The sequence below is a fragment of the Thalassophryne amazonica genome, chromosome 1, assembly GCF_902500255.1.
Source record: "Thalassophryne amazonica chromosome 1, fThaAma1.1, whole genome shotgun sequence".
Classification (NCBI taxonomy): Eukaryota; Metazoa; Chordata; class Actinopteri; order Batrachoidiformes; family Batrachoididae; genus Thalassophryne; species Thalassophryne amazonica.
In genome coordinates, this window is record NC_047103.1 from 119519159 (window position 1) to 119540660 (window position 21502).

The 21502-nt window shown below is 42.1% G+C and overlaps 1 protein-coding gene and 1 non-coding gene across 2 annotated transcripts in view; one reads left to right on the top strand and one right to left on the bottom strand.

The window, feature by feature from the left end:
* Positions 1-10745, top strand: part of gpr180 (G protein-coupled receptor 180) — a 36098-nt gene extending 25353 nt beyond the window's left edge. The window contains exons 9-10 of the mRNA XM_034173826.1: positions 1184-1261; positions 9852-10745. Of these exons, the coding sequence (XP_034029717.1) occupies positions 1184-1261; positions 9852-10007 (234 nt within the window). The 3' untranslated portion in view covers positions 10008-10745. The remainder of the gene's footprint in view (positions 1-1183; positions 1262-9851) is intronic.
* Positions 10746-21163: 10418 nt separating this feature from the next.
* On the bottom strand, positions 21164-21245 carry trnas-cga. The gene has a single exon. It is a non-coding gene; the product is annotated as a tRNA-Ser (tRNA).
* Between the last annotated feature and the right edge of the window lie 257 nt (positions 21246-21502).

Genomic DNA, 21502 nt, shown 5'->3' on the forward strand with positions numbered 1-21502 from the left:
TAAAACTCTACCATGTAAAGCAAAAGCCATACATCAACAACATCCAGAAACGCCACCACTTTCTCTGAGCCCGAACTCATTTGGAATGTACAGACGCAAAGTAGAAAAGTGTGATGTGGTCTGATGAGTCCACATTTCAAATTGTTTTTGGAAATCATGGACGTCATGTCTTTTGGACAAAAGAGGAAAAAGACCATCCAGATTGTTAACAACGCAAAGTTCAAAAGCCAGCATCTGTGATGGTATGATGGTGTGTTAGTGCCCATGGCATGAACACGTAACATATCTGTGATGGCACCATCAATGCTGAAAGGTACATCCAGGTTTTGGAGCAACACATGCTGCCATCCAAGCAGTGTCTTTTTCAGGGATGTCCGTGCTTATTTCAGCAAGACAATGCCAAGCCACATCCTGCATGTGTTACAACAGCGTGGCTTCGTAGTAAAACAGCGCAGGTACTAGACTGGCCTGCCTGCAGTTCAGACCTGTTGCCCATTGAAAATGTGTGGCGCTGTTATTCCAGTGAGGAACACAAACAACAAACACAGAGGGTGTTTCTGAATGTGCATGAGCATGTTCTTTAGAACATGGGAGATTTATTGCCAGCTGATACCGAGTGTATCTCACTGGCCTCCTTTCCAGGGTGTACCTTGCCTCTCGCCCTATGACTGCTGGCATAGGCTCCAGCTACACCCCCCCCCCCCCCCCCCCCCCCCCAATGACCCAGAAGTGAAGTAAGTGGCTACAGAAAATACATGGGTGCTACTGACTGATGTCTGTACAAAGAGTGTCCACCTGTTTGATAAATAGATTTTATTGTACATATACTAAATTTGGTTCATATGGCAGCATTTGGAAACTTTTCTACACACAGTTTGACAAATGTTGCTCTGACTTTCACCACAACTTCAGTGGTGATATCCCAAATTATGGCATGACAGACAATAACACAGTAGAGTATCTGGCTCCACTTCTCATCCTCCTCTATTCTGAAGGATGCTACTGAGTGGTCCTTCGTCAAACAAATAGCACAAATACAAATTGCTGCAATAAAATGTGTAAAAGTAAATTTCTTTGTGTGGTTCATCCAAAAAAAGTTTGGTGTTTGTGCTATAGATTAACTTTTTGTTGTTTGTTTGTTTGTTAGTAACATGCCCTGCTGTCCCACTGTTGTCCATTGTAGGGATGCTTCCTGTGGTTTCTCTGTCATCCATTCCTTGTCCTCACATCTGTTGTCTTCAATGAGCATCAGCGAGAGAAGGTTTGAAAACAAACACAGTTTAACATACACTCAAAAACCCTCACACAAATTCACCTGATGAATCAGCCTGAGTCAGGGCTCTGACATCAACGTCTGTGGCCGTTCCTAGACTAAACTGATCTGTTTATGTAGCACATTTTGTTTTGTTCGTCATGATCAATATTAGCACCTTGATGATTCTTGTCTTATGACATAAAGGTCTGCTGAGGAAAAGTGAGAGCACACTCCTCTGTCGGTTGATGGTGTGGCCTTTATTACTTTTGCATAAGTGTGCACTCTATGGAGCTGGTGGAAGTAAATGGTTTTCTGTGATTGATAAATCGATGACCTGTCTGGGGTGTGACTCAACACATTTTCAGTGTATGCTGCGATAGGCCATGACCCTGCCATGAAAATGGATTACGATATACTGTGTTTTCTAGTGTATAAGTCACATTTTTTTTCTTTTTACTAGTTTGAGAGGTCCTGCGACTGCGGCAGTGCAACTTATATATTGAAAAGTCACAATTCATGGCAATGAATTTTCATTACAGTGGACTTGATAAACACAACATTACACTGCCTTTTTTGTTGGTAATAAACAAGAGAGGGGGAAACTTTGTAATGAAGCTCAATTGCTTTCAGCATGCGGTTAAAACTGAGTCAGGCCACAATTAAAGATTTTGCTATACAAGCAGCCATGATAGGGTCACTATTTTGAATTTTTCTCATATCTTTGCTGATTGTCGGGCTCCAGAGATGAAATAAAATTAGCAGTCATGCTCATTACAAGCAAACAAATATGAATAAAAGTGTTATGGTTAAACCAAGACACGGTTAGGACCCAAAATGCAGGGAGAACAAATGAAACCAAATAACAATTTATTGTGTAAACAGAGTAACTGAATGCGCCACAAATATGGAAGAGGAGACACCAGAGTAGGGAGACACCAACTTGACCAGAATGGTTTGTGGACTGAGACCCAGGACCAGATGGTTTGTGAATAGAGAACCAGGACCAGGCAGCTGTGACGGAGCTGACAGGTGGAAGGAATGCTGGAAGCACAGGAGAGATGAAGTGAAGTGAAGTAAGCGGCTACAGAAAATACATGGATGCTACTGACTGATGTCTGTACAAAGAGTGTCCACCTGTTTCACAAACCATCTTGTCCTGAGTCTCAGCCCACAAACCATTCTGGTCAAAAAACAGTAATGTTTGGAATCACAAGAGATAATCAAAAAGTCATCCAAGATGGATGACTGAGGCCAGTTACCATGAGGCAGAGCTGAATTTCTGGAGATTGGAGAGGCAGTTTATAAACAGGTGGTGTTGATTGCAGACAGGTGAGTCAGTCAGCTTTGTGGTGCTGCCCCTGGAGACACAGGAAGGGAGGGGAGCACCGAGGCGACCGAGGCAGCGGAGTCTGACCATGATGGGGTTGATGATTCGGTTGACAGCGAGGGTTGATGATTCGGTTCACAGCGAAGGGCCTGAGATACCTTGGTGCCAATGTCCGTGCTGTGGCTTTAAGCGGAATGTCTTTAGCTGAGAGCCACACCTCCTGGCCCGGTTGGTGTTGTGGGGCCGAGGTACGGTGCTGGTCTGCATGGCATACTGTCCGGTCCCTCATCCGAAACAGAGCAGAACAGCCGGTCCTCCACACCTGTTGACACTGTTGCAGGTGGGCTTGAACCAAGGGAACAGCCAGGGCTGGGAACAGAGGAGGTTGATAACCCAATGAGCATTCGAATGGTCAAAGTCCAGTGGCAGAGCTCACCTGAGAATTGTGTGCGCATTCCACCCACAGCAGCTGAATACTCCATGAAGATGGGTGAGAGGACATAACATACCGGAGGGTAGCCTTGAATTAACCAGTTCCAACTGGCCATTGGTCTGAGGATGAAAACCACATGTGAGACAGACCGAGGCCCCGAGCGCTGAGCAAAAGTTCTTCCAGACCTGTGAGGTAAACTGGGGTCCTCGATCTGACACGATGTCCAGTGGGATGCCATCCAGCCAAAACACATGGTGGACTAGGAGATCAGCGGTCTCCTGGGCGGATGGTACCTTAGGCAGGGCCACAAAGTGTGCTGCCTTGGAGAATCGGTCCACAACAGTGAGGATGGTGCTCATGCCTTTGGAGGTGGGGTATCCCGTGAAGAAGTCCAGGCAGATGTGCGACCAGGGGCGACCAGGAGTGAGCAGAGGACTTAGGAGTCTGGACAGCGGCTGATGGGAGGTTTTGCCCCTGGCGCAAATGGTGCAAGTCTTGATGTAGTCCTGCACATCTGCCTGAACTGAGGGCCACCAGAAGTGCTGCTGGAGTAGGTTGAGCATTCTTTGAGTTCAGGATGATAGGCAGACTTGAAGTTGTGGATGAATTGCAGAACAGCGGACCGAGCATCGGGTGGCACGAAGAATCACCCGGCTATGACAACTATATTCCGGGAGATCTCTATAGAAGATCCAAAATGTCGTCTACAACCCCAATTCCAATGAAGTTGGGACGTTGTGTAAAATGTAAATAAAAACAGAATACAATGATTTGCATCCTCTTCAACCTATATTCAATTGAATACACCACAAAGACAAGATATGTAATGTTCAAACTGATATACTTTATTGTTTTTGTGCAAATATTTGCTCATTTTGAAATGGATGCCTGCAACACGCTTCATGTTTCACAGTGGTATGTTTACCACTGTGTTACATTACAAATCTTTCTAACAACACTCAATAAGTGTCTGGGAACTGAGGACATTAATTGTAAGTGTCATGATTGGGTATAAAAGGAGCATCCCCAAAAGTCTCAGCCGTTCACAAGCAAAGTTGGGGCACGGATCAGCACTTTGTGAACAACTGAATGAAAAAATAGTCCAGCAGTTTAAAAACAATGTTTCTCAACGTTCAATTGCAAGGAATTTAGGGATTCCATCATCTACAGTCCATCATATAATCAGAAAATTCAGAGAATCTGGAGAACTTTCTGCATGTAAGCGGCAAGGCCGAAAACCAACATTAAATGCCCGTGACCTTTGATCCCTCAGGCGGCACTGCATTAAAAACTGACATCATTGTGTAAAGGATCTTACCGCGTGAGCTCAGGAACACTTCAGAAAACCATTGTCAGTTAACACAGTTTGTCGCTACATCTACAAGTGCAAGTTAATACTCTACCATGCAAAGCAAAAGCCATACATCAACAACATCCAGGAACGCTGCCGCCTTCTCTTGGCCCGAGCTCATTTTAAATGGACAGATGCAAAGTGGAAACGTGCTGTGGTCTGAGTCCACATTTCAAATTGTTTTTGGAAATCATGGCCGTTGTGTCCTCCGGACAAAAGAGGAAAAAGACCATCCAGATTGTTACCAGTGCAAAGATCAAAAGCCAGCATCTCTGATGGTGTTTGGGTGTGTTAGTGCCCAAGGCATGGGCAGCTTACACATCTGTGATGGCACATCAATGCTGAAAGGTACATCCATGTTTTGGAGCAACACATGCTGCCATCCAAGCAACATCTTTTTCAGAGACGTCCCTTCTTATTTCAGCAAGTCAATGCCAAGCCACATTCTGCATGTGTTACAACAGCGTGGCTTCATGACTCTAACCAAATGGTTAGAGTCAAGCACGGTAAAAAGTGAGGCTTCATTTAATGAATCAAATGCCAAATCAAGTAGTGGAAGGAGATATTTATTACGCACAGTGATGGAACCAACAACTGATTAAATGGACATTTGTTCCCATGTGGTGCTGCAGAGAAACAGAAACAATAACAGCTAAATTCCACGGTGAGCTGGTTTAAAATTGAGATTGGATGACTTGTCGTAATAGTCTACTACGACTAGCTAACATCTGACTAGTCGACTAGTCGAAAGCCATTCATTAAGTTCATTTAACCCTGAACCACAAACCAAGGTGTTTGCAGTTGGGCATCCAGAAAGTATTCACAGCACTTCACTTTTCCATATTTTATGTTACAGCTTTATTCCAAAATGGAGTTAATTAATATTTGTTTCCATCAAAATTCTACTCACAACACCCTATGACAGCACGACAAAAGCTTTTTTTTTTTTTTTTTTTTTTTTGCAAATTTATTAAAAATAGAAAACTAATAAATAAAACACATGCAAGTATTCACAGCCTGTGCTCAGTACTTTGCTGATGCACTTTTGGCAGCAATTACAGCCTCAAGTCTTCTTGAATATGATGCCACAAGCTTGGTGCACCAATCTTTGAGCAATTTTGCCCATTCCTCTTTGCAGCACCTCTCAAGCTCCATCAGGTTGGATGGGGAGCGTTGGTACACAGACAGTTTCAGATCTCTCCAGAGATGTTCAATCAGATTCAGGTCTGGGCTCTGGCTGGGCCACTCAAGGACATTCACAGAGTTGTCCTGAAGCCACTCCTTTGATATCTTGGCTGTGTGCGTAGGTCTTTCTCCTGTTGAAAGATGAGCCATTGCCCGGTCTGAGGTCAAGAGCTCTGGAGCAGGTTTTCATCCAGGATGTCCCTGTACATTGCTGCATTAATTTTTCCCTCAATCCTGACTAGTCTCCCAGTTCCTGCCACTGAAAAACATCCCTGACAGCATGATGCTGCCACCACCATGCTTCACTGTAGGGATGGTGCCTGATTTTGTCCAAACATGACACCTGGCATTCACATCAAAGAGTTCAATCTTTGTCTCATCAGACCAGAGAATTTTGTTTCTCCCCTGATCACCCAGTTTAGATGGGTGGCCAGCTCTAGAAAGATTCCTGATGGATCTGAACTTCTTCCATTTACAAATGATGGAGGCCACTATCCTCATTAGGACCTTCAAAGCAGCAGAAATGTTTCTGTACCCTTCCCCAGATTTGAGCCTCGAGGAAATCCTGTCTCAGAGGACTATAGACGATTCCTTTGACTTCATGCTTGATTTGTGCGCTGATATGCACTGTCAACTGTGGGACCTTATATGTAGACAGGGTTGTGTCTTTCCACTTCACATGCAATCAACTGAATTTACCCCAGGTGGACTCCAGTTAAGCTGTAGAAACATCTCAAGGATGATCAGTGGAAACAGGATCAACCTGAGCTCAATTTTGAGTTTTATGGCAAAGGCTGTGAATACTTATGTACGAATGATTTCTTAGTTTTTTATCTTTATCATTATAATATTATTATTATTATTAATGGATTTGCAAAAATCTAAAAAAAACAAAAAGCTTTTTTCACATTATCATCATGGGGTATTATTGTGTATAGAAGTTTGAGGGGAAAAAATGAATTTCATCCATTTTGGAATAAGGATTTAACATAATGGGCCTTTCGCACTGCACGTGTTCAGGGTGTTAAACACGTCTTGCTTCACTCTAAAATCCATTATTTTCAGTGAGAAGCAGCACATTTCTGAAGAGCGAGAAAAATGAGCTGGCGTGATGCTCCGCTGTGAGCGTACATTGCCACTTGCCGTCAGGCCGCCGCAGTCAAAAGTTCAACCCAATCCAACTTTCACTTCGTCATGCTGTGACGTAGCTTCACACTGTCCAGTAGAAACGAGGCCTCAAGCCACAACATGAAAGTGCAGAAATGTGTCACAGAACTGCCAATTTTTACACAGCGGTTTTCTGAAGAAAACCCTTACAATTTTTTTTTGTTTACCTCAAGATTTTCTAATTATTTTACATTTTAAGTAAAAAAAATTCTTACATTATAAAAAAAAAAGATTCTTTAGAAATCTTTGTCTGTAAATTAAAACCATAACTTACCTGTTGTTGTTTCATATGTGATGATTTCTTGATTAACATGATAAAGGAACATTGGACATTTATTTTTAGACAAAATAACATTAAAAGTAAGATGTACATTTTTAAGTCCGGTAGATTCATCCATTCATATCTGGATTTCAACCAGTAAAAAAGACACTGTAAATAAATACAAATATTTATTATAAACACAAAGGAGATGATGTAACAATGACTGCAATGTGTTGGTTAATTAGGATTTCTCAATATGACATAAACCTCATCATGAAATCATTTTTAAATTAGTCATTTCAACATTCACTTACATGCTCATTGACTATGTAGCTGTTTTTAATGTAATCAGGACAGAGTAATTACTAAGATAGGAATTAGACTATTCTCGTGATTGTGAATGTTTTAAAATTAGGCACCAGGCACAGGCTTCTTCTACCTGTGCAAATGTCTTTTTGACTTAACATTGACTTCACGGACATGTTTAATGATTCATTCATTTAATGTTAGCATATAAAAGGAAACAGCAGGTGTTGGTTTTCAGAGATGACAGGTGAGCTGGACCCTCAGGACGTTTAAAAGAATAGACTTGCTGGAGCTGCCACCACTCCCTTCACTCAATGAAGAAAGTGTGAACCTTAGCAGGTGAATTAGTCAGCTCAAATGGGTAGTCAGTCCCTCGTAAATGAATGCAGGTACTGTCTTCATGCCAATGCTGTTATGTTTGTGATTTTGTGCTTACATTTGTTAAAATAAATGTCACATTTGAGTTTCACCATGAAGATTCAAAATTGGCTTAATTCAGTCGATGACTAATGGTACCCGACTAGATGACTTATATTTTCATTAGCTGTCCCAGCCATAGTTTAAACTGAATTGACCTTTTTTTAGTTGGACCACTGTCAGTCACTTCAGGAAATATTCCACATACAAAAGTAATCCACAAGAAATCCACAAACATAAACCTGTGCTCTGTTAATTGGCTCAAAAAGTCAGATGTACAGTATGTGTAATAATCCATTGTTAAATGACGAAGCAGAAAATTTCCAAACAGCAGATTTCATGTTCTGTTTTGACACTCAAATAAAGTCCAGTTTGTCATCCAGTCACAAAACAGAGGTTTCCCAAAGGCTAATATATCAGCAGAGGCTGTCTTCTTCTTATTGTCTTACTAAAGACATAGCGTTGACCAGAAAGGTTAAGAAGAAGAAGGGGAAGAAGAAAAAAACAAAAACACTTTGTTCATAAGAAATGTTTTTATTGGAATACCAGATCCAGACCTCCCTTAAAGTCCACATGAGAGAGAGAGTGCTTGCTTGTTTTCTTTCTGATTGTTTTTCTTTCAGCAATGTCATTGAAAGCTTCAACAAAATCTGATATATTCCGGAGTCACTGTGACATACGAGGTCTATTAGAAAAGTATCCGACCTTATTATTTTTTTCAAAAACCATATGGATTTGAATCACGTGTGATTGCATCAGACTAGCTTGAACCCTCGTGCGCATGCATGAGTTTTTCCACGCCTGTCGGTTGCGTCATTCGCCTGTGACCAGGCTTTGAGTGAGGAGTGGTCCAGCCCCCTCGTCGGATTTTCATTGTCAGGAAATGGCGGAATGATTTGGGCTTTTTTTCCATCAGAATTTTTTCAGAAACTGTTAGAGACTGGCAGCTGGAAACCCTTAGAAAAATTTATCTGGCTTTCGGTGAAAATTTTACAGGCTTCACAGAGAATAAGGACTGTTACTACAGCTTTAAGGACGCTCAGCGCGCCGGCACGCAGTGCCGCCATCGAGAGCCACAAACCACCGGATCATTTCTAAACGGATGGCTCTGTCCAGGCACATCCACAATTTCTCGGATAATCACTCGATGGAAAAACCACCGACAGTTGTCTGAATGCCATCTCAAAGCCGTCCTGTGAGACCAAAACGGAGGTGGTTTTGTCTCGCTCTAGTAGCGAATCCATCGTGACGCGTGAAGCCTCCACTCAGCTTTCCATGACAAAATCGCTTGTTAAAAGTGAAATCTGCCGGAAAATGGTTGATGTCCAGCTCTTATGATAACCAGAGAAAGTCCCGGCTCCACAGAGCCATCCGTTTAGAAATGATCCGGTGGTTTGTGGCTCTTGATGGCAGCACGGAGCGCGGTGCACCGAGCGTCCTTAAAGCTGTAATAACAGTCCTTATTCTCTGTGAAGCCCGTAAAATTTTCACCGAAAGCCAGATAAATTTTTTGAATGGTTTCCAGCTGCCAGTCTCTAACAGTTTCTGAAAAAATTCTGATGGAAAAAAAGCCCAAATCATTCCGCCATTTCCTGACAATGAAAATCCGCCGAGGGGGTGGACCACTCCTCACTCAAAGCGTGCTCACAGGCGAATGACGCAACCGACAGGCGTGGAAAAACTCACGCATGCGCACAAGGGTTCAAGCTTGTCTGACGCAATCAATCAATTCAATAAATTTTTTTTTTATATAGCGCCAAATCACAACAAACAGTTGCCCCAAGGCGCCTTATATTGTAAGGCAAGGCCATACAATATAAGGCGCAATATATATATCACGTGTGATTCATACAATATTTGAATCACACGTGATTCAAATCCATATGGTTTTTGAAAAAAATAATAAGGTCGGATACTTTTCTAATAGACCTCGTAGAGATGACTCTATGCTGGAATTGCCACACAGAGCAAAACCAGAGCTTTTATCAAAACAGTGCAACACCAAAAAGTAAACAAAAGAACATAATATGAAACAATAGATGTTTTTCTGTCATCATATCACACAGCTTATCATACACATGTAGATTTATTTGGATATGGAGATTTTACATGTTATTGTGTCTCATACAATCTGTGTTTGCTCTGCAGGTGGTAACCATTGGTGTGATCCTTTGTCAGTCCATCTCCATGGTGATTCTGTACCAGCTCTTCTTGTCTCGTTCACTCTACTGGGAGGTCTCCTCTCTCTCCTCTGTGTCACTGCCACTCACTATGTCCAGGACAAATCACAGAGGGCGCTACTGAGCCCAACTGCTGGCACAAGTGGCGGAATTATGGTTCATGAGGGTCAACATGTTAGGACAGTGAGACTTTATCTCCTTCACATCAGGAGAGGAAGAATTCACCAAGAACAGACCAGAGAGCCCAGAAGATCTTTCCTGCGGGGAGCATAATGGACATTATAACACACTGAGTTTTATCGAAAGCCTGTGGAAGCAAAGTACGCATTGCAAAATGAGCAGGTATTACATTATTTACTGCAACAGCCTACCTCCAGTCACAGTTGCTTTTTTGGCTGGAACACATGCAACATGCTGCTGAGCAGACATTTAATGCATGATCACATGGAGAACAGGTACGTGCTATCAAAGGTAAAACACCACTTTAAACCGATACACTGCAGCTGTGTGGATCTTTACAACACAATCCATCATCTGCACCGTTGAGAGGTTTCTCATGTTCAGGTAAACCTCTCTACAGTGCCACAGTTATAGTCTTTGGCGGAATTTCGAATCACAGCACTTGTCACTGCTAAACACAAAGAATCATTCCAGCTTTTCTTCTGTTCTCTGAAAGATGGCAGGAACTAAGTTTGGAATGTGAGAAGGATCGGTTTTACACAAAGTTCAAAAAGCACAGCTGTCATTTGGTGCATTCTCATTGTTTGGGGGGTTGTGTACAAAGAAGATGCTGGGTGGAATCTGTCATGAAAGTGACACAAAACTCCAAGGTGAATAAAACAAACCAAAAAAAAAAAAAAAACTGAAAGAGACTAGGTGACTAATAAACGGTGGGTAACAAAAAAAGTGTCAAAACACAACGGCGAGGGAAAAAGCACTTACTAAACGGTGAACCACAGGTGAAGCTGGACGAGTTATGTGACACTGGAAAATCAAGGATTGGACGTATGGGAATGCACAGAGAGTAAAAGTGATTGACAAGCAAAAAACATTAACAAAGGCGTGGCATAAAAAACAAACTGACTTAATGAACACAGGTGTAACCATCAAGGGAGGGACAAACACAGCAAATGAGACTTCAACACCAATCAACAGTGGACGAAAACAAAACATGAAATCAAACGTGGAAATAAAACGGTGACAGCTCGGCTACAACATCACAAAAAACAACACAAAGGAGAGACAACAGGTAAGCAACAGAAATGCCATAGCCCTGGGATAGAAGTACAACCCCAATTCCAATGAAGTTGGAACGTTGTGTAAAATGTAAATAAAAACAGAAGACAATGATTTGCAAATCCTCTTCAACCTATATTCAATTAAATACACCACAAAGACAAGATAATTAATGTTCAGACTGATAGACTTTGTTGTTTTTGTGCAAATATTTGCTCATGTTGAAATGGATGCCTGCAACACATTTCAAAAAAGTTGGGATGGGGCAACAAAAGAAAGTTGATGAATGCTCAAAGAACACCTGTTTGGAAACAAGTGATTGTCATGATTGGGTATAAAACGAGCATCCCCAAAAGTCTCAACCGTTCACAAGCAAAGATGGGGCGAGGATCACCACTTTGTGAACAACTGCGTGAAAAAATAGTCCAACAGTTTAAGAACAATGTTTCTCAACATTCAGTTGCAAGGAATTTAGGGATTCCATCATGTAAAGTCCATAACATAATCAGAAGATTCAGAGAATGTGGAGAATTTTCTACACTTAAGCGGCAAGGCCAAAAACCAACATTGAATGCCCGTGACCTTTGATCCCTCAGGCGGCACTGCATTACAAACCGACATTATTGTGTAAAGGATCTTACCGCGTGGGCTCAGGAACACTTCAGAAAACCTTTGTCAGTTAACACAGTTCGTCGCTGCATCTACAAGTGCAAGTTAAAACTTTACCATGCAAAGCAAAAACCATACATCAACAACATCCAGAAACACCACCGCATTCTCTGGGCCTGAGCTCATTTTAAATGGACAGATGCAAAGTGGAAAAGTGTGCTGTGGTCTGAGTCCACATTTCAAATTGTTTTTGGAAATCATGGCCGTCGTGTCCTCTGGACAAAAGAGGAAAATGAACATCCAGATTGTTACCAGTGCAAATATCAAAAGCCAGCATCTGTGATGGTATTGGGTTGTGTTAGTGCCCATGGCATGGGCAACATACACATCTGTGATGGCACCATCAATGCTGAAAGGTACATGCAGGTTTTGGAGCAACACATGCTGCCATCCAAGCAACATCTTTTTCAGGGATGTCCCTGGTTATTTCAGCAAGACAATGCTAAGCCACATTCTGCACGTGTTAGAACAGCGTGGCTTCGTAGTAAAAGAGTGTGGGTACTAGACTGGCCTGCCTGCAGTCCAGACCTGTCACCCATTGAAAATGTGTGGCACATTATGAAGCACAAAATACAACTGAGACCCCAGACTGTTGAACAACTGAAGTCGTACGTCAAGCAAGAATGGGAAAGAATTCCACCTACAAAGCTTCAACAATTAGTGTCCTCAGTTCCCAAACACTTATTGAGTGTTGTTAGAAGGAAAGGTGATGTAACACAGTGGTAAACATACCACTTTTTTTAAACAACTTTTTTTAAACATGTTGCAGGCATCCATTTCAAAATGAGCAAATATTTGCACAAAAACAATAAAGTTTATCAGTTTGAACATTAAATATTTTGTCTTTGCGGCGTATTCAACTGAATATAGGTTGAAGAGGATTTGTAAATCACTGTATTGTGTTTTTATTTCCATTTTACACAACGCCGCAACTTCATTGGAATTGGGGTTGTAAATGACAAAAAAGAGGGTCAAACTAAATCGCTAGGTTCAGACATAAATGACACAAAGAACAACGGGAAAACAACACAAGAGGCAGAACCCTCTGCAATGCAGAAGACAGCCAGAGAATAATAATAAGACAAAACTATTTTTCACTCATAGTTAGTGGTTGGGTGAGGCCATTTATTGTTAAATCACTGCTCTTTTTAAATACTCTTGAGAATAATGATGATTTCATCCATGTAAAAGGACGTACAATATCTGTGCTTTCACTATGTCCTTTGATACGTAATACCTTTACACAGGAAATCTGGGCTTGTGCCGCTGATTGTTAAATTTGATACCCTAAAGTCAATGTTTTTCATTACAAGAGTAGCACTTGCTGCTGATGATTTGTTAGTTAACAATAAAATTGAAAAATACTGTCAATATCATACAATACTGTCAATATCACAGTTGATAAAAATGTCAATTTCAAGTCTAAAGGAGAAGCCACTCTCACCCTGATGCATAATAACAAAAAGAGAAGCCATACTCACCCAGATGCCCAATAACAAAAAAAATAAGCCACTCTCACCCAGATGTATGATAACAAGAAAAGAAGCCACACTCACCAAGCTGTATAAGAGAAGCCACTCTCACATCACCCTCACATCACAAATTACATGTCTGTTGGCCAAATGTCCATTGGCCAAACAGGTGTTGGCCAAATGTCCGGATACCCCTGCAGCACCTGGACTCTGCAAAGATGTACATGAGGATCCTGTTCATGGACTCCACACCCCCCCCCTTTCCATTGTCAACAGCACTGTGCCTACTGTGGACACTTTCTGGTTCCTGGGATCCACCATCTCCCAAGATCTGAAGTGGATGTCCTACATAGATTCCATTAGGAAAAAGGTACATAAGAGGATGTACTTTCTCAGACAACTCATAAAGTTCAACCTGCCCAAGGAACTGCTCATCATCTTTTACACATCCATCATCCAGTCTGTCCTGTGCATCTCCATCTCTATTTGGTTTCCCTCTGCCTCCAAACATGACAGGCACAGACTTCAACAAACTGTCAGGTCTGCAGAAATAAATCATTGGAGCCAGTCTGCCCTCCATCCAGGACTTATACCGGTGTCGCAGCCCAAACGGTCTGCCCCCAAAGATTGGTCTGCCCTGCCTCTACTGCGCATGCATCATTTTGGAGCTCAGCAGCTCATCTGAGACAGTCTCTTAACCCAAAGCGATCAAATGGATGAATGTGATTATTAACCATCAGATGACAAAATAAAACTCTTAAAAGCATTCTAAAGTTAGTTTTAAGCAGAAACAAGGCCATTTTAAGCAGAAAAGAGGCAATACTCTGATCACTTCATCTTTTATTATGAAATAATGCTGAATTTATGTGGAAATGATTGTTGTAGATAAGCTTCAGATATCTGTCGCTGAGATAGACAGGAGTTATTTTCCACCAAATTTTGTCTTGCAGGTCATTTTGGTGGAATGCCGTGCATTAGCATGAGAGCGTGACAACATATTGAGTCTCATGCCGAGTGCATGAGACCTGACAGGACTGTTTTAAAGCATGAGTCTCACTCTGAATGAGTGAGACTTGAGAGCTCTGGATAGATGATGACTGGAGTGCAGTTTAAAGCAGAAACGAGGTGATAATCGGTGAACCGCGGCTAATGATGCATGTGCAGTGAAGGCAGGGTGGATCGAGTTTTAGGGGGTTCTGTTCGGTCTGCGACACCGGTCCAGGACCAGAGGTGAGCTGGTAACATCTGTGCAGACCCTTCACACCCTGGACACACACTGTTTAAACTCTTTCCTCTGGTCGACATTACAGAGCTCTGTACATCAAAACAATGAGACACAGGAACAGTTTCTTTCCACAGGCCAGCACACTGATCAACAATTTAACCTGCCAAAAAACTCACTAATCCATATATGTCATGTACAACTTAATGTGTCTGTTTCACACATTTTATTCTTCTTCTTTGTCTTTCGGCTGTTCCCGTGAGGGGTCGCCACAGCAGATCAATCGTTTCCATCTCACCCTGTCCTCTGTATCTTCCTCTGTCACACCAACCACCTGATGTCCTCTCTCAGCACATCCATGAACCTCCTCTTTGGTCTCCCTCTTCTCCTCCTGCCTGGTGGCTCCATCCTCAGCATCCTTCTCCCTATATACCCTGGGTCCCTCCTCTGCACATGTCCAAACCATCTCAATCTCGCCTCTCTGACTTTGTCTCCAAACCGTCCCACCTGAGCTGTCCCTCTGATATGTTCATTCCTAATCTTGTCCATTGTTGTCACTCCCAAAGAGAATCTCAACATCTTCAGCTCTGCCACCTCCAGCTCTGCCTCCTGTCTTTTTGTTAGTGCCACTGTCTCTAAACCATACAACATAGCTGGTCTCACTACTGTTTTGTAAACTTTCCCCTTCACTCTTGCTGATATTCTTTGGTCACAAATCACTCCTGCCACCTTTCTCCACCCACTCCACCCTGCCTGCACTCTCTTCTTCACCTCTCTACCACACTCTCCATTATTTTGAACAGTTGACCCCAAATATTTAAACTCATCTACTTTCACCACTTCTACTCCTTGTAACTGCACTATTCCACTGGGCTCCCTCTCATTCACACACATGTACTCAGTCTTGCTTCTACTGACTTTCATTCCCCTTCTCTCCAAAGCATATCTCCACTTGTCCAGACTAGACTCAACTTGCTCTCTACTCTCACTACAGATCACAATGTCATCTGCAAACATCATAGTCCATGGGGACTCCTGTCTGATCTCATCCGTCAACCTGTCCATCACCACTGCAAACAAGAAAGGACTCAGAGCTGATCCTTGGTGTAATCCCACCTCCACCTTGAATGAGTCTGTCATTCCGACTGCGCATCTCACCGCTGTCACACTATTCTTGTACATGTCCTGCACTACCCTAACATACTTCTCTGCCACTCCAGACTTCCTCATACAATACCACAACTCTTCTCTTGGCACCCTATCATAAGCTTTTTCTAAGTCCACAAATACACAATGTAACTCTTTCTGTCTTTCTCTGTACTTTTCCAACAGTATTCTCAGAGCAAACATTGCATCTGTAGTGCTCTTTCTCGGCATGAAACCATATTGCTGCTCACAGATCTTCACCTGTTTTCTAAGCCTAGCTTCTACTACTCTTTCCCATAACTTCATGCTGTGGCTAATCAGCTTTATGCCTCTGTAGTTACTGCAGCTCTGCACATCACCCTTGTTCTTGAAAATAGGAACCAGCACACTTCGTCTCCACTCCTCAGGCATGCTCTCACTTTCCAAGATTTTATTAAACAATCTGGTTAGAAACTCTACTGCCATCTCTCCTAGACATTTCCATGCCTCCACTGGAATGTCATCTGGACCGACTGCCTTTCCACTCTTCATCCTCTTCATAGCAGCCATCACTTCTTCCTTGCTAATCTCTTGTACTTCCTGATTTACTCTCACCACGTCATCCAGCCTTTTCTCTCGCTCATTTTCTTTATTCATCAACTCTTCAAAATATTCCCTCCACCTTCTCAGCACACACTCCTCACTTGTCAGCACATTACCATGTGCATCTTTTACCACCCTAACCTGCTGCACATCCTTTCCAGCTCTGTACCTTTCTCTGGCCAATCGGTACAAGTCCTTTTCTCCTTCCTTACTATTCAACTTCTTGTACAGCTCGCAGTATGCCTTTTCCTTTGCTTTTGCCACTTCTCTTTTTGCCTTACGCTGCATCTCCTTGTACTCCTGTCTACTTTCTTCATCTCTCCGGCTATCCCAAAACTTTGTCGCCAACCTCTTTCTCCTTATGCTTTCCTGGACCTCTTCATTCCACCACCAAGTCTCCTTGTCTTCCTTCCACTGTCCAGATGTCATACCCAGTACTGTCCTAGCTGTCTCCCTCACCACATCTGCAGTACTTTTCCAGTTGTCCAAAATTGCTTCCCCTCCAACCAGTGCTTCTCTCACCTGCTCGCTAAATTTCACACAACAGTCTTCCTCCTTCAGCTTCCACCATCTGATCCTTTGTTGAGCTCTCACTCTCTTCTTCTTCTTTACCTCTAAAGTCATCCTACAAACAACCATCCTGTGCTGTCTAGTGACACTCTCTCCTGCTACCACCTTACAGTCTGTGATTTATTTTATCTTGCATCTCCTATAAAGAATGTAGTCCACCTGTGTGCACCTTCCTCCACTCTTATATGTTACCCTGTGCTCCTCCCTTTTCTTAAAGTAGGTATTCACCACAGCCATTTCCATCCTTTTTGCAAAATCAACTACCATCTGTCCTTTCCCATTCCTATCCTTGATACCATATCTACCCATTACTTCCTCATCACCTCTGTTCCCTTCACCAACATGCCCATTGAAGTCTGCTCCTATCAGCACTCTTTCATGCTTGGGCACACTCTCCACCACCTCATCTAACACACTCCAGAAATCTTCTTTCTCCTTCATCTCACAACCAACCTGTGGCGCATATGCACTGATGATATTCATCATCACCCCTTCAATTTCCAACTTCACACTCATCACCCTGTCAGACACTCGCTTAACCTCCAACACACTTTTAACATACTCTTCCTTTAAAATGACCCCAACACCATTTCTCTTCCTGTCCTCACCATGGTACAACAACTTGTACCCACCGCCGATGCTCCTGCTCTTACTTCCCTTCCACTTGGTCTCTTGCACACACAATATGTCTACCTTTCTCCTCTCCATCATATCAGCCAGCTCTCTCCCTTTACCAGGCATACTACCAACATTCAAAGTCCCCACTCTCATTTCCACCCTTCTAGTTTTCTTCTTCTCCCGCTGTTCGTGGCAACGTTTTCCTCCTCTTTTTCGTCGTCTTCGCCCAGCAGTAGCCCAATTTCCACCGTCACCCTGTTGGGCAATAGCACCGGTGGCGGACGTTGTTAACCCGGGCCGCGACCGATCCGGTATGGGAATTCGATTCTGAGTCTGCATAGTTCGGTTGGCTTGTTTTACGCCGGATGCCCTTCCTGACGCAACCCTCCTCATTTATCCGGGCTTGGGACCGGCACTCAGAATGTACTGGCTGCACACCCCATGTGGCTGAGTTACTTGCACATTTTATTACGGTGAATTATTCAGTGTTTAATGTGTATTTATACGTGCCGTACAGAGAGAGTGCAGCTCAAACTGAAGTCACATTCCTTATTCTGTGGATACTTGGCAAATAAAGGCTATTCTAATTCTGATTCTGATTTAAAAAGAGTAAACAGTTGTTTGACAATAAATGGCTTCACCCAACCACTAACCATGTGTGAAAAAAGCTTTGTGTTATCATTCATATTCTCTGAAAAAAGGACAAAAAAAGAAAAATTCTGCCAGGGTATGTAAACTTTTGAGCACACAGACCACAGGAGGAGGAGCACACAAAAGATAAGAACACATACACACCTCCCCCCCCCACACACACACATAAGAACACCATGGGAGACAGACACGTGCTCACTTCCATACACAGACACACACACACACACACACACTGGGATGCAGAACAGGACAGGAGCCAAGGACTCTGACAAGGACACACAAAAAGACACAGACCACAGGAAGACAGGCCAAGAAATAAAAGACACAGACACTTAAAACCCCAGCAATCTACAACCCCTGGCAAAAATTATGGAATCACCGGCCTCGGAGGATGTTCATTCAGTTGTTTAATTTTGTAGAAAAAAAGCAGATCACAGACATGACACAAAACTAAAGTCATTTCAAATGGCAACTTTCTGGCTTTAAGAAACACTATAAGAAACCAAGAAAAAACGATTGTGGCAGTCAGTAACGGTTACTTTTTTAGACCAAGCAGAGGAAAAAAATATGGAATCACTCAATTCTGAGGAAAAAAATTATGGAATCACCCTGTAAATTTTCATCCCCCAAATTAACACCTGCATCAAATCAGATCTGCTCATTGACATTGATCCTATGTGTCTTTTTGCAAGGAATGTTTTTGCAGTTTTTGCTCTATGGCAAGATGCATTATCATCTTGAAAAATGATTTCATCATCCCCAAACATCCTTTCAATTGATGGAATAAGAAAAGTGTCCAAAATAGCAACGTAAACGTATGCATTTACTGATGATGTAATGACAGCCATCTCCCCAGTGCCTTTACCTGACATGCAGCCCCATATCATCAATGACTGTGGAAATTTACATGTTCTCTTCAGGCAGTCATCTTTATAAATCTCATTGGAAAGGCACCAAACAAAAGTTCCAGCATCATCACCTTGCCCAATGCAGATTCGAGATTCATCACTGAATATGACTTTCATCCAGTCATCCACAGTCCACAATTGCTTTTCCTTAGCCCATTGTAACCTTGTTTTTTTTCTGTTTAGGTGTTAATGATGCCTTTCGTTTAGCTTTTCTGTATGTAAATCCCATTTCCTTTAGGCGGTTTCTTACAGTTCGGTCACAGACGTTGACTCCAGTTTCCTCCCATTCGTTCCTCATTTGTTTTGTTGTACATTTTTCGATTTTTGAGACATATTGCTTTAAGTTTTCTGTCTTTTTTTGCCATTTGAAATGACTTTAGTTTTGTGTCATGTCTGTGATCTGCTTTTTTTCTACAAAATTAAACAACTGAATGAACATCCTCCGAGGCCGGTGATTCCAAAATTTTTTTGCCAGGGGTTGTAGTTCGTTATTTTTAAAAATAATGGGGGAAAATGCAGAGCTTTTATGTTTACCATTATATTTACAAGACCCCTCTTTATTTATTTTTTTAAATGTCAGATTTGGTGTCTCGTGATATACAATAAAAGCCATGTTTCCTGAAATACGTTTATTTTACCAAATTTATGTTGCTAGGTGTGTAAGAGTTCACATATCATCTAGTTCATGCCATACTTGAGTAGAGAAAGACAGTGCTCCACATTTTGAATATGTTTTCCAAAGACCATGATCTGAGCATTTGGGGTTTTTTTTTCAGTCAGTCTGCTGCCCAGCTTCCACTGCTCCTGAGTTTAAGATGAACCGCTCTGAACAGCAACTCAGAGTCCTAAATCTGCAGTCGACTGAAGAGCAAGAGATTGCGCAAACCTGATTCACTTTGATACTGAATATAAATTGTGGGTAAATCCATATTTTGCTGTGTCAGTTTCATGGTGGGGGGGCACAGTGGATTAGTGGTTGGCACTGTTGCCTCACAGCAAGAAGGTCCTGGGATCACGTCTTAGATGGTCCTTCCTGTCTTGAGTTTGCACATTCTCCCCATGTTTGTGTGGGTTCCCTACTGGTGCTGCAGCAGTTTCCCCTACCCCCTCCAACGCCATGCAGTTCAGGTGAAGTGCCCCCATGACACTTAACTGGAATAAGCGGGTATAGAAAATGACTTAGATGGTGGTGACAGGAGGATGGGGCAACCACTTGAATATCATTTTTGTGTCTGTAAAAATCTATGGCTATATAAATAGCGAGCACTACATAGCAGTTTTCTTTTAGGAGTGTGTTATTTTAGTTATGAGGGTTCAACAGAAACCACATCATCTTTTGCTCAGTTCATAATTTCAGGATTTCCTCATTTTTGAGTGCTTGGCACCTTGCCAAAAAGTGTGGAGAAGGTTCAGTTCCCAAATAAAGATGTCTGTGCAATCCTTGCATGGAGTGAAAAACATTCAGCGTACATTTATTATAGATCAGGAATGCTACTATTAATAGACTTGAATATGATTGAGTGTTTTGTTAATCATAAAAGGTGCCACTATTACATATTTTCAGCTGTTGCCAGAGTATGGTGTACTTATTTATGTAGTACATGTACAGTATGTGACATGCTATGTAAATGCAAGAGAACGCATGTATGGGAAACACGTCTGTTGCACGTTTTGGGCTATCATTGGTCTCTTTCATACAGGACAACACAAACACAACATGCCTGCTTTCAGATATGTGATTCACATCGTGACCTGGAGTTTACCTGGATCTGGATTTCATAACAATGCAATAATTTCATACTGATCCAGTGTGGTCTGCCTGATCAAGATGTTGCAATCTGATATTTAATTTACAAGCTGAAACAAAATAATGTCTTCCTGATCTTGGTTTTATATTGTGATGTTGAATCCATGAAGTAGTTTTGACGTAATCCTTAAAAATCTGCAAAGTTAAATCCTGTTCCAGAATCCGGATCTGGATCACCTCCAAAATTTAGTTGAGTTTTCCAAGGCCTAACACCAATGCGTGGTGCAAATTTGGTGAAAAAGTAGTTTTGGCATAATCCTCAAAATATATATTGCTTTGTGTGTGTCTGATGCTGCTATTTAAGAACGCAGAACTGCCTTTCAATGTCTGACGAAAACGACAACGAAGATGTGTGGCCGTCTGCAGATCCATCTAAAAACACAGTCAAGAAAAAAAAGTCGTCACGAACAGGATTCGAACCTGTGCGGGGAAACCCCATTGGATTTCGAGTCCAACGCCTTAACCTCTCGGCCACCGTGACTACGCATGTGTATGAACAACAATACCATTATAACGTTACTTTTCTATATGTTTATGATTACATCAGATAATATTTTTGTTTTCGGTATATTCATCGTAAAATTATTACGCGCTTATAAACAATTACACGGCACAACGTGCTGCGTTCACTGAACTGGGAAATACAATATTTCTGAAGTTTACATTTCAAAATATATTTTGGAATGTATTTTAAAACAAAAAACGTTAATTTATGCATTCAGCCGGTCAGAAAACCAG